Genomic DNA, 14,256 nt, shown 5'->3' on the forward strand with positions numbered 1-14,256 from the left:
AAAACTGAGGCCCTCCTGCGTGGCTCGCGTCAGTGCCTCCACACCTCAGGCGCTGACAGCATCAGGATCCAAGGCTGCACTCTCCACCTCTCAAAGGCAAAGGCAGTCAGGACCTCGGTGTTCTGTTCGACCCTGAGCTGTCCTTTCTCCCTCATATCCGCGCCACAACTGGCACCGCCTTCCATCACCTCCGGAACATCGCCAGACTACGGCACTACCTCACCCCTCACGCGGCTGAAACTCTGGTCCACACCTTTATCACCTCAAGGCTGGACTATGGGAACTCTCTCCTCGCCGGCCTTCCCGCCACCTCCCTCCACACTGCAGGTCATTCAGAACTCTGCAGCTCGTGTACTGTCCCGCACCAGGCTTCGGGAACACATCACTCCCACCCTCGCTCCCCTCCACTGGCTCCCCATCCCCCAGAGGATCGAATTCAAGATCCTCATCCTCACCTACAAGGCCATTCACGGCCTTGCTCCCTCCTACCTCTCTGACCTACTATCCCCCTACCTACCTGCCCGTACCCTCCGTTCCTCTGGCTCCGGTCTGCTCCACATCCCCCACCCCCCCTACCATCGGTGGCCTTCAGCCTCGAGGCTCTGGAACTCTATCCCTCAGTGCCTTCGCCGCTTCCTCCCTTTCCTCCTTCAAGGCCGGTCTCAAGACCTTTCTCTTTGACCGTGCCTTCAGCTCCCCTCTCGACTCTCTACCCCTCCTCGCTCCCTCCCTCCCCTCCCCCTGACCATTTCCCCCCCTCGGGTCCTGACCCAACTGTACAGCGCCTTGGGACGTCCTCCCGACGTGAAAGGCGCTCTATAAATGGAATCTTGTTGTTGTTGTTTAATGTTCTCCTGAACAGGCAGATGGGGCTTCGGTTTAATCTCTCATCACCTCCATCAATGAAGCGCTGCACTGGCAGACTATATTATGTGAGTTCAAAGTCCCGATATGGGGCTTGAATCTTCGGAATCAGAGGAGAGAGTGCTATCGACTGAATAAGGTCGAATATCAGGACTGCACTATTCACCTTTTGGTCCACACGCTCAGTTCTAGGAAAATGTTAAACTTTTACCATTTTCTTGAGAGTTCTAGCGTGCCTCCGTCATTCCCTCAGGTCACACTTTGAGTTTCTTCAAAACACAAAGTTTGAGTCCACGGCACAGTCCCAGTTTAACTGGGTCTGAAATTTGTTTGGGAGCTTTATTTTGGAAACTAGACCACCAATCAATCTAAAAGTGTATTAAAATAAAACTGGAGAAATCCAACAATTAACAATGTTGAGGACTGCCTATATCTATTGAACAATTCCTTCATTGCAACAAAAGTTCATCAGGATCAGAGCTCAAACTCAATTCTAATCTTGAAAATAACAGGATAATCCATTTAGTGTCGGCCGCGGTTGAGAGTGGCTGTGAAAACCAAAAAAAATCTGGAATTGATTGAATCCCTCAATTTCGATTGTGTAATCAGGGATGTGCAAGAGAAAAACTCGCGGCTAAAAGCAGTCAACCAAAGCTGAAGATTAGGTTACTGCCCTCCAGTCACTATTTCTGAGATATAGAATTTGAATTAGATTGTTGGGGGGGAGGGGGGAAGGGGAGAGGGGGCGGCTTCTATTACCAACCCTGATTAGTGAGGCACAGACTCCCTGTGCACATCACCCCATCAATGTTTTGCCCACAAATATACAGTCAATTCACTTTACAGTATATTCTGTGAAGCGCTTTGAGACGTCTAGAAGACGTGAAAAGCGCTATATCAAATGTAAGGATTATTATTATTATAATGTCATACTATCCCAATCGAACCTTAACCAGAGCGGTTTGGTTACCAGTTGACCGAATAAACTTAAATTCTATAGTCCGTGTGCACTCCAAAGCCTTTCCAGTGATTCTGCCTCTGAAAGCACAGAGGAATGCATAACAAACACACAGCCAGCGGGCGATTGTTCACTTACTCTTTGGTCAATAACGGACATGATTTCAGCAGGAATCGGGCGAGCGGGGTATCCTGGAAGGTCAGCTGTGGGGAAGCAGTAGGGCTTTTCAGGTTTAGGCACCGGACAATGATGTACAGAACTGCAGCCACCGCAGCCAGCTTCATGCCATCAAACATAGCTGGCATTTCAGGAGCGATCCTGACACTCTCAGAGTCCGCCATGGTTACCTATAGGCATTGAAAGAAAAGTTATAATAATAATCCTTGTATCTGATACAGTGCCTTATCATCTTATTGAGACGTTTCAAAGTTTTTCACAGAATATACTGTAAAGTTGAGTGACTATATTTTGTGGGCAAAACAGTTGTGGGTCAAGTACAAAGAAATAGGACGAAAAGTAACAGAGATGAACCCACTGGTTGCTCAAGCAACACATGCGCAGTGTCACATGTAATACTAATAATAATAATCCTTGCATTTGATATAGCACTTTTCACGTCTTCTCGACCTCTCAAAGCGCTTCACAGGATAGACTGTAAAGTGAATTGACTGTACATTTGTGGATGAAATGAGGCAGCCAATTGCGCACAGCAGTGTCCCACAAACAGTCGTGCATTGAAATTACCAATTTATTATTATTTTTTTCTTGAGGGATTATTATCAGGTGTGTGGAGTAAGGAAACTTGCCCAAGGTTTCACCCTGCCGGGAATCGAACCCAGGTCTCTCAGGTGCAAAGCGAGTGCTCTAACCACTGAGCTACAGGATCCTGTAAGGCTAAACTACACACGACTGTACAGAATATACAGTGGGACCCCTTTTGGAACATGCTTATTTACGTGTTGTGGAAGCAGATACCAACATTCACTCAGTATAAATTTCAAAATGCTCATAGAAAGCAGCTTCAAAACACTGACCCATTTCTCTTGCGTTAAAAACTGGCCGCCTTCTGGATCATCAAGTTCATGTGCAACACTCAGAAAGTGACGGCATGATGACCCAATGGTTGCCGAACTGGACACCAGCTGCTCACTGGGATTTTATGGATCCCAATTACCTTGTTATACTGTATACTATATACACACACACATGCACAGAGAGACACAGAGAAAGACAAAGAAACACAGAGAGAGACACCGAAACACACTGTCAATCACAGACACGATATAGAAATAGAAATGGAGCTCGGCCACGATGCCCCCAACAACAAGCTGGATGCCAATATGCACCATCTCCTCACAACTTTTTGTTTGAGGTAATTTAGCAATCCATTTTGAAATTTATGCTTTAAGAGAAACGGGAAGTGAACAACTTACCGATTTGGGTTTTCAGCTAGCAGAATGAAAACTTCAGTCAGTCATCAGACGAGAGGAGAAAAGTCTGGGCAACCAGACTGAACTCACGGCCCTACCGCTCTGAAAGGAAATCAATGAAATAACTTAGGAACATTAAAACCTTATATAAAAAGACGTTTCGGCCAGTTTAAAACAGAGCAACAATGCCAATTAACAGAGTCCTGCGGCACCATACGTGCATAACAGTCCCACACAGCCTCGCCTCCCTCCCTACATATCAGGTTCTCAATCTGAACCCAGTGTCAGAGGGAGATGGAAAATAAGTGTAAAGTGCAATCACGCCACCACCCTTGGCACACACAGTGCCCTGGGAATGCCGTCGGCAATCAGAGCAGTTTACCTCACTCAACATCAACTGCTTTTAAAAATCTGCCCCAAAGCGCCCATACAATTCCAGTCGTGCAGTTTAAGAGAGGCGCAAACTATCACATGTATCACATCAAACCTGCATTAGCTAATAAACAGGGAGTTAAGAAATCAGACACATCACTGGTTAAAATATTCTTAAAATAAACTATCCAAAGTATCATAATGGTGTCCAATGTAAAATAAAATTAAGGAACCCCATGTGATAATTACAATGTGCAAAACGTCACTTGGTCCACGTCTGAACAAGTTGGAGAGTCACATCTGATGCCTCTGCGCTCCCTGAGTTGCTGTTTTGAAAACAAGTCTGCAAACAGCTGGGTCACTCCAACATTCAGCAACTTACATCCCTGATCTTTTAAAAAGCTATTGTAACTTCCATGAACAGATACTGTTGCTGGGAAATTCAAAGGGCAAACATTTCAAACACTTTTCATCTGGAAGCTAGAATTCTGCCAATCTTATCACTCATTTCCAAGCCAAATGTAATTAATAAGCAAATATTTCCAGTTCAGATTCCAACTCAGCAAATTCAAAGAATCTTGTATTTACAGATATGTACTCAACTGTAAATAGGGGAAGTGGGGGCGAGGAACATAAAACCCAGAAAATTTTACCACAGCTGGTAAAACTAAAGCTTACTAGTTCAAGCTGTAAATAATACATGAAAAATACTGGAGCAAGTGTATATTACAGCAGTCAGGGTGCGCAAGCGTGCGTGAGAGAGTTTTAGCTTTTTGCATGTCTTTGTGCCTTGTGTTTCATCATTCTCCAGGCTGGGGAACTCGGATTACACCAGACTACAGGAGGTTCACTCCTGCAGCTTATCGAAGGGATGAGTTACACCCTTGAAGCACTCCAACATGTGAGTTTCAAAACAGACTGGTAAAGAAACACACACCATAAACAATGCACATTTGTATGTGCATTGCATTATATATATATATATACACACACACAGTAAACTGATGAACCTGAGCAGAAGAGAGAAGCGTTTACTGTATAGCAAGCTGTCACTGTTTCTTGCCGCTGGCCGGTGACAAGAAGCCATAATCAAATCATGTAACTTGAATGGAGTATTGCAATAGTGAACGGCAGCACATCTTACACTGCACATGACATGGAACTGAACTCCCCGCAAAAGTATTATACAAACACCATCATTTACACATTTAAGATGCATACCATCTATTCTGAAAACTGCACAGAAACCAGCCTCAAAACAATCTGCAATATTTTCTCTGCCCAGAAAAATCCACAAGTCACACAAACCTCCTCTAAACATTTAGACAAGCCATTACAGAGCATTTCATGGCAATTTACAGCATAGAGGGAGGCCATTTGGGCCATCGAATCTGCACTTGCCTGCGCCCCCAGCACATCAGGATATCATCCTGTTCCACACCACCACATCGGCTCTTGTTTTATAAAAAGGCAATAACCAACAGTATTGACTGTTTTCCCGACATCCTTTGCACATGTCGATTAGTCCATGGCGGGATATACGTGTCCTCATCTCAAGCCTTTCTTGAAGCAGCAGCACCAGGCCATGAACCACATTGACAGCTCCAATCGGCTTTATTAAAGTTAGACCAATCCCGGAGGAGGCTGCGAATGATTGGAATCTACAACCAATGAAAGTCAGACCACAAGGGCAACAAGGTTTTTATTTGGCTACTGGACACAGGCCTATTGGCCGGGGAGGGGGTTGTTGTGTGCCTCCATTGTGCTCTGGGAGCTGCAGTGTTATTCACAACTGGCAATACCCACGGGAATCCGAAGCTAAAATAGTCCTGTGAACAGACACTACCCGTGTGCCACAACTCCCAAAGTGCACACGTGATCCAAGGCAACACCACACCATCACAAGAGGCAGCTCCATTACAGCAGCTGCACCTTCACAATACGCACAAACGCACCTCTGCACTGCCAACACATCTCCCTCCATTTATTCTGATCAACTCCAGGCTCGTTAGTTAACTGTTTACATTTTATTTAATCAAATGAAAATGGAGTGCGGAGGGGTTAAGCTGAGGAATGCTTCTTCACTAACAGATCCTCAGATTACCTAAAGTCAAAACTTAGTTACTGAATATCCATAAATCATTAAAGATAAATAGTACCACAGAAACCTACTGAAACCCGCACCTCCACCCAGTCAATCCTACACTCAGAGAGAGCTTCAGTGGTCAAAATGGTAATAGTCAGGGAAGAGAAGCTTCCTGGTGTATTAATGTATTTGAGGATCTAGCACTCATGTTGAGAAGGTCTGTCCAAATCAAAACTTCTATTTCACAATTTATAACATGATTCATTACTAGACATCTTGCAGGATCTTGCAACATTATTCAGATAATACTCCACGTAATAAATGGAGGCCAATAAATGGAGCTCGTTATCAGAATGTTTTTCAAATAAACTTGCAGTAACAAAGATGAACAATTCTAATTCTAGAGCAAATGCAGTCAGACAACCACATTAGCACAAAAAGACACAAATTAATAAAGCTAGCCCAAAACTTTTACAGAATATATCCTGGATAATGCTGAAGTTACAGACTTTATCGTTGCTTCCACACTTTAAGAATTTCCAGAGCTTCTTTAATCTGAATCCACGCCCTGTGCTGTATATTTCCAAGTACAATTCTTAGATAAAACTTACAGTAAACAAGTCATGCTCACAAGCAACACAGAAGACATGGAATGACGTGCTAATGGTAAACACGGGAAAAATACTGAAAACAGACACCAGTGATCCATTACATGACTGAAACCTAATCTCCAGGGTCACACAACCATTCTGAACTGCTCTGGCTGTATTTTATCAGACCAGCAGAACTGATCGTCTGACAGGAAAAACTCAAATGATACCCAAGCAAAAGGTTTTTAAACAAAGAGTTGAGGCCGAATCTATGAAGTAAATTGAGTACATGAGTGTAAAATTAACGAGCGAGGCCAGCGATGAATAAAGACATTCTTCCCTTCTCCTCTCCTGAAACATCATGAAGACTGGAAGAAGGAAGCAAGGGAGGGGGCAAGTTGGAGGAACTACAGAATGAAGTTCCAGAATGACTACTGATGTTTTGCAATGTTAACAAGCACAAAAGCAAATATCAGGGCAGGACGCGTGTCAAGGTTCGAAAGACACTGACAACTAACTGCAAGAGCAAAGTCCAAGCGTTTCTCTCATCACCTGAGAGGATTACTGCCTTCCAAGCTGCACTAACACTCTGCCCTTGAAGGCCAAGGACAACCCAAGTCCCCTCTTCTCCATCACCAACCGGCTCATCAGCCCATCCTCTCACGCCTTGCTCATCCACTCCTCCAACGCCAACTGCGAGGAGATGCTGGACTTCCTTGAAAACAAAGTTGAGGGGATCCACCCTTCTGACCTCCGCCCATCCGACCTCTCGCCCTCCTGACCATCGCCCCCTCCCCAACTCCCCGGCCCCTACACGTCCCTCCATCCACACCTCAAAACTGTCTCCCCCTCCTCTCTCATCACCACCACAACTCACATGAAACCGGCCACCTTCTCCAGCGACCCCATCCCTACCCCTCTCCTTATCTTCCAGCTTCACCTCCTTGCCCCTCTACTCTACTCATAAACCTCTCCCTGTCTACAGGCACCGTTTCCACCCCTCTAAAAATGAGTGTCTTCATGCCTATTCTTAAAAAAATGTCCCTGGACCCATCCCTACTCTCAAACTACCGCCTCATCTCCAACCTCCCTTTCCAAGTTCCTGGAATGAGTCATTGCTTCCTGGCTTCGCTCCTTCGTCTCCCACAACTCCCTTCACGAAACCCCTCGAATCGGGTTTTGGTGCAGCCCACAGCACAGAAATAGCTTTGGTCAAAGTGACAACTTTGTCCATCTGCAAACAGGGCTTCCTTGTCCTCTCTGCTGCCTTCAATTCCATTAACAACTCTATCCTCCTCTACCGCCTCTCCTCTCACCTCAACCTTCATGGTTCTGTCCATGAATGGTTCAGATCCTAACTCTCACACCGTCTCCACTTCATTTCCACAAACAGCTTCTCCTCTAGTCCCATCTCGTGTGGAGTTCCTCAGGGCTCTGTCCTTGGTCCCCTCCTTTTCTATAAGCTCACTCTTGGTGGCATCATCTGCAGACATTGGGTCAATTTTCACACGTACGCAGATGACATCCAACTCTATCTCTCTTGCCTCTACCCTTGACTCCAGGACCACTGTTGTCCTGACAGAATGCCTGTCAGACATCAAGTCCTGGATAAGAGCTAACTTTATACAGTTGAACGTCAACAAGACCGAGGCTCTCCTGATTGGCTCCCATCGGCACCTCCATACCTCAGGCGCCGACAGCATCACCATACAAGGATGCACACTCCCCCTCACTAAGCTCCATGTCTCCCACCCTACCATCGGTGGCCGGGCTTTCAGTCTCTCTGCCCCCACACTCTGGAACTCCATCCCACGGTCCCTTCGCCTCGCTTCCTCCCTCGCCTCCTTCAAGGCCGGTCTCAAGACCCTTCTCTTCGACCGTGTCTTTGGTCTCCCTCCCATCTCTCTGCCTTCCCTCACCCCTACACCACCCATCCCCCATGCTCGGGCCCCGACACCTGACTGTTCAGCGCTTTGGGATGTCCTCCCGATGTGAAAGGCGCTCTATAAATGTAATTTTGTTGTTGTTGTAGGGAATCATGGCATCTTGTTTGACCCTCAACTATCCTTTCTACCCCACATCCATACCATGTCCTGCCCTAACTTCCCCCACCTCTCCCAGGTTCGCTACTGTCTCACACCACAGGCCGCCGAGATACTCATACACACATTCATAATATCCAGGCTTGACTACGCAAACTCCCTGCTTATTGGCCTCGCCAACTCCTCCTTCCATAGGCTACAGATCATCCAGAACTCTATAGCCCCTGTCCTCTCCCACACCAGACTCCGCGACTCCATCACCCCCATCCTCGCCCGACTCTACTGGCTTCCCAACACACAGAGGATGCAGCTCAAGATCCTGGTCCTCACCTTCAAAGCCCTCCATGGGCTCGCTCGCCCCCTACCTCTGCGACCTTCTAGCCCCCTACCAACCTGCCTGCTCCCTCCGCTCAGCGGGCTCCGACCTGCTTCACTTCACCATTGGCGGGCGGGCGGGCCTTCTGCCACTCTGGAACTCCATCCCATAGCTCCTCCGACTCGCCCCCTCCCATGGCTCTTTCCAAGACCCGTCTCAAGAGCCTCCTCTTCGACGGTGGCTTCAGCCACCCTCCTTCCCTCCCCTCCCCCCTCTGCTCTCCACGCTCCTCGGTGCCGACCCCCAGCTCGGGGTCGGATTGCCCCAGCGCCGCCCGATGTGAGAGGCGCATCCATAAAACGTAATGTCGTGGTTGTCGCCCTACTGACCGCACCGGAATTCCTTAGGTACCGCGGGAGCCACAGCACATCCGCTAAATGGCGGCAGATCCTGAATTGGCTTCGCAAAACTTTTCGAGGTGTGGGGGGTGGGGGGGGGAGGGGGGGGACAAAAAACAAGTCAAGAACGGGGTCCCTCCCTCCATTGAAGTTTTATGCCCCATTCTTCACTGGAATGTGGCATCGGGTGAGTCCCTAACGTGGCACCATCCGAGGCCGACTTGGCGCTGCCTTGACCTGTACACGAGCACCGGCTGTGTGGGTGTGTTTAGGTCAAGGCGGCGTCCAGACAGGGAAGGGGTTGGGGGGGACACAGGAGGAGGTGATGGTCGGGGTTCAGGGCCGGAGCCGTGGGAGGGGCCGGGCAGTGGCTTCAGGGACGACTCCCTGCCCTCAGAGCGGACCTGAGGCCGCGGCCAGAGAGGAGAAGCTCCAGCCTCACCTGCGAGAGAAGCGGCGGCGCGTCAGCTCCAAACCCACCTGAGGGCGATGCTCGCGGGTCGGCCTCACGCTCAGGGCCGCGCTCCTGCCCAGGCAACCACTCGCTCTGCCAACGCTCGCAGCCCATTGGCCGGCGCCCGCCCCTCGCTGCTCGAATGCGCACTCCTATTGGTCTCCTGACGCGTCAATCCGCTGCGATCACCCTGGCAACAGCCCGCCCTCTCAGCCTATTGGTCAGGGGATGAGAGATGTACTGCGCCCACCGCTTCAACTCCGCACTCCTATTGGTCTCCTCCCGCATCAATCATCACACCGCGCCACGTCACAGACCGACATCCCGCCCTCACCGCCCAGATACTGGCGCTGATTCGCCCGCCTGTCGCCAGGGAGACAGTGATGATTGACAGCCTTTCTAACCATTGAGATGCCTGCTAACGGGCAACCTCTCTGCCCAAGCTGTGAGCCCACCATGAGGACCACAGACTGTCACCAGGGCTCAGGCTGGGGATGAGATGCCATTCCTGAGCCTTTTATGCATAGTCATTACAACAGCAACTTGCATTTGTACAGGGCCCGGAGCGCTTCAAAGTGAATGGCCAATTTTATCTGGAGCATTGTCCATAGCCTCGGGGCGTCCCCCCGACGTGAAAGGCCCTTATATACGAATATAATTTGTTGTTGTTGAGCTTCCATCTGTGCTTCCAAGCAGTTATTAAAGATCTCGTGACACTCTTGGTAAAGAGAAGGGAGTTTGTCTTTGTCAACAATGCTCCAGATAACATTGGTCATGCACAATGACTATGCACAAATAGCTGCCCTGTTTGCCTTCAAATACTCGGTCACTACACTTGACATCAATTACCTATGAAATGTTTTTGAGATGTTTCAACGGTATCAACTGCAAGGATTATTATTATTATTGTAACGAGCGCTTGTGTTCTGAAGCAGATTGTGTCTGGCTGAATTTCTGGGATTTAGGCAAAGGATTAACTGTCACAGGAAAGTAATGCCACAAAGAGCATTTTAACTGCGGTTGATGCAAATGAACGTAAAGCTGATCGAAAATTGTTTGAAGCCAAGAATAATAATTGCTAAAAAACGGAATTGTTTTCTAGCAGTGCAAAGTATTCGGAACAGATTGCAATCTGGAGCTGAGGAAAGCTTTAGGCAGGCTGGTGTTAATGATAATGAACCTTATATTTGATAATAGAGCCTTATCACATCATTGTAACATCTCAAAGCACTTCACAGAATTTTAACTGTGAAGTGTAGTGATCATGTATTTATAAACAAACACAGCAACCAATTTTTGTACAGGAGGTTGTGTCTGGTGTAATGTAACTAACGATTTATTATGGAATACAGGTTGGCATCTATTTATTCAGCTTTATCAACTTGTGACCGTATTTTCTGCCAATTCTCAGGGAATCATTGTGTTAGTGCAGTGCAGAGCATTGGGATCCATGAGCTGAATTCCATGTTTGGGCCACAGATCAAAAACCTAATATCCTGTGACCCACCAGAGAAATACATCTTTGAATTTCGGAGATCACTGGGGGAGAGTGGGGTGATAATGTGATCAGTCGCATGTTGATTGGTGTTTGGCTTCAATAGGACTGTTGGACTGTTCGCTTTCAAATTCCCATGAAATTACCCAGATTTATTTCACACAAAGCCTTACAGCTCGAGACAATATTTCCTTTAACCTTCTCTCTTTGTTTCCAAATGCTTGTATAATAATCACCACTTTGAAGTCAAGGGTGGCGGGGAGAATAAGAATGTGTTCTCAGTCTCAGTAACAGGGATTGCTCGGATCAAATGATCAGATGTTTGTCTGTGCTAGGCATAAACAGAAACCAAAATAAAAGATAAAAGAGACACCTAATTAATATACAAAGGCACAAACCTGAGAGAATGTGAACCGGCAGCTGCCAGAGTTACTGAGCAAAGAGCTGGAGTGAGGCAGCGATGACTGCACTGACGGGGCTCTGCACAAGGTGTCAGTCAGGGGCTAAGCAATCTCCCAGGACAAATAGCCATTTATATTTAATAAGGGACTTGCTACCAAGCAAACCTGAAGATATATTACAGCAAAGATCAGGCAGCATCTGTGGAGAGAGGAAAGTGAGTTAACATTTCAGGTCAATGACATTTTGTCAGAACTTTTTATTACACACACACAGTTATAGACACAGACAGACAGTCACAGGCGCACACAGTCACAGACACACACAGATCAAGAAGACAGGAGTAGATATTCAAAATCAATTGTAAACTGTTTCATTGTAAAAGATAAAAAGAAAATGATGAAATAATTGGATTCTCACCAGAGGGAGAGGAAATACTCCGAGCGATGGGAACTGGTGCTGGAATGCGTACAGGAGTGATTATATAAACAGTGCCTTTCCCAACATTCAGCGGGGGAAGCAGCACGGGGAGAATCTAATCATGGTTGTTACCATACAAATTACAAGGAAGCCTGGCTTTCGGCATTTTAGTTACGGCACTGAAAATAACCATCCCGTCAGAAAAGAAAGGACTCACATACAGCGCCTTACAGCAAAGGCACTATATCAATGAAATTTGATGTTGTTCTTGCTGTCTCCACAATTATTATTGCCAAGTGTAGCAACTGCATGATAAGGTGCTATATCAAATACAAGTACTATTACTAGTATTATTAACTAGGCAAAGTTCCTCTACAGCAGCATCATCATAGACATATTGTCTTTAGGAGAGAATTATTCTGACAAATTGGGGAAAAGCTGTGGCCCAGGTCAGTCCTCTGTCTGCTGGGTATGGGTGGGGGATTGGGGGGTGAGAGCCCCAGCGAGTGAGACCCTGAGCAATGTGCCTTGTGATGCTGGCTCAGTACAAATCAATAAAGGCAACTTGTAAGTCACCACCGAGCAAAATAGATCCAATGTTACTGTCTAGCTGAAGCTATGTTTAGTTTTTGGCAGGACACAGGAAGCATAAACAGGAAGATGACTACAGCTGTACCGCAACAGTTTGGTAAAAAAAATCAGGAGATTCCAGCTTGTTCCTCCCTCTCAATCACTGCTCACTCCACGTGTAATTAGCAAGATTAATAGGTGGCACCAGTAATAATTACCAGCACTATGTAGTTCTGACATGTTTAGCAGCCTCGCTAACACTGGCCAGCGTGCAGGCCTGGGCAGAGCCACCTCAATCTCCTCTTAAGCCATTGACTGCTGGCTGTGAGCTATTTGCCCACTGTAAGTTTGAACAATAATTACAGTAAAAAGAGACAGTGTAGAGCTGACCCTTACTGAAAGATTATCACAGAGCCAACTGTGCAGGGTTGCAGCTATAATCAACCTCATATAGACCTACAGCTTATGGGTATTATTTGAGAATATTTTATCTCAGTTGGTAATACGCTCGCCTCATAGAAAGCCAATGTGATGAGGGAACTCGATGAGATTGATCACCCTGTACCTTGCCTTGGAGACTCTTAAGCATGTTGATGGGTTTCATCATGTGTCAGACAGCTGGCTGACCAAAAAGAATAAAATAACATGTCTTTATCATGAATAAAGGAATCTGTAAGTGGTACAAGGACCAAGCTGGGAATCTGGTTACCTGGGCCGACAGGCATGTAATCAACTCCCACAAGAAACCAGCGATAGTGATCAGGTGCCCAGCAGGAGGTGGTCAAGTGCCCAGTGGGTGGAGATCAGGTGGCCAGTGGGTGGAGGTCAGGTGCTCAGTGGGTAGAGATCAGATGCTCAGTGGGTGGTAGCTTTGGAACATGGGTTAAAAGGGAAAAGTGCCCAGAGAGCAGGGAATGGTTTTGCCACCCAATCACTTTCAGGCTGTGTTAGTGTGGAGCAGAGGGCAGGTCAGGGCCTGGGTCAGCTGGTTTGCACACTGTGTCCTTTTCTCTCTATGTAGAAGCTGAAAGACGGTTTGTTCCTCTTGGAATTGGTGCTTCATTGTGAGCTCAGCATCTCGGCCCCAGGGAACAGGCTTTCACAGCCTCTCTGTAAGCTCATACACTCCAGCAGGAAGGCTCTCTCCAGTGAAGCCCTTTCATTTTATAGCAAGCTTTCCATTGCTTTGGACAGCCTGACTTTATTGTCTTCTTTTTTTAGCTCTTTAACAAGTAACTTTAATGTCCTCTTTGCCAGCAGGAGATGGTGGGTGAGAGCAGACGCCATCCTGTAGTGGTTACTGTGCTTACAGAAGCCACAGTCAGTGTGGGCTAAATAGACGGTTAGTTCAGGGGAGCGGTGGACAGCATTCACGGAGGGAGGGAGGGAGGGAGGGCGTGAGTGAGTGAGGGAGGGAGTTAACGACTGACAGCAGCTCCACACTGCCTGGAGACCAGTGATTGATCAATAATCAATACCAGATGCTTTTCCACCCTCACTCTGGTCCAGGGCTGACCTTCACTATGACACACACAGACACACAAACATACTATAAATATTGTGCTACAGTTACTGTAGTTGCTATAAATGTCCAGGCAGGAAGCACAGCCGATGATGCGAGCTCGCCTGCCACGGATGGGGGAAAGATGGTTGAAACTGTTACTCTGCTCCTCCATCAGCCTCAGAAAGTCAGCTAGAAGCGAGAGGGGTGGGAAGCGTGCTTTGCTCGTTCTCTGTTTTTGTTTGGCTGTGCAAAATAAATGTAATATATTAAATTATATTATTGATAAAAGAACAGAGTGTGTCTGTCTGTGCAATCTTCCCCAGAGACAGACTGTTCTCCATGCCTGAGGCAGATAACA

At 47.1% G+C, this 14,256-nt stretch overlaps 1 protein-coding gene across 3 annotated transcripts in view; it reads right to left on the minus strand.

The window, feature by feature from the left end:
* Positions 1 to 9,603, minus strand: part of abhd2a (abhydrolase domain containing 2, acylglycerol lipase a) — a 36,727-nt gene extending 27,124 nt beyond the window's left edge. For 2 of the 3 annotated variants that reach the window (XR_006085666.1, XM_007908358.2), the window contains exons 1-3: positions 9,537 to 9,603; positions 3,256 to 3,354; positions 1,961 to 2,169 (exon numbers count right to left, since the gene is read on the minus strand). Coding sequence is in view for 2 of the 3 variants with exons in the window: in XM_007908358.2 (XP_007906549.1) it covers positions 1,961 to 2,163 (203 nt within the window). In the remaining variant the exon portion in view is untranslated. Of the gene's footprint in view, positions 1 to 1,960; positions 2,170 to 3,255; positions 3,355 to 9,498 lie in introns of all 3 variants that reach the window. The other variant, XM_007908359.2, reaches the window with a different exon arrangement.
* Between the last annotated feature and the right edge of the window lie 4,653 nt (positions 9,604 to 14,256).

Source organism: Callorhinchus milii, unplaced genomic scaffold, assembly GCF_018977255.1.
Source record: "Callorhinchus milii isolate IMCB2004 unplaced genomic scaffold, IMCB_Cmil_1.0 Scaffold22, whole genome shotgun sequence".
Lineage (NCBI taxonomy): Eukaryota > Metazoa > Chordata > Chondrichthyes > Chimaeriformes > Callorhinchidae > Callorhinchus > Callorhinchus milii.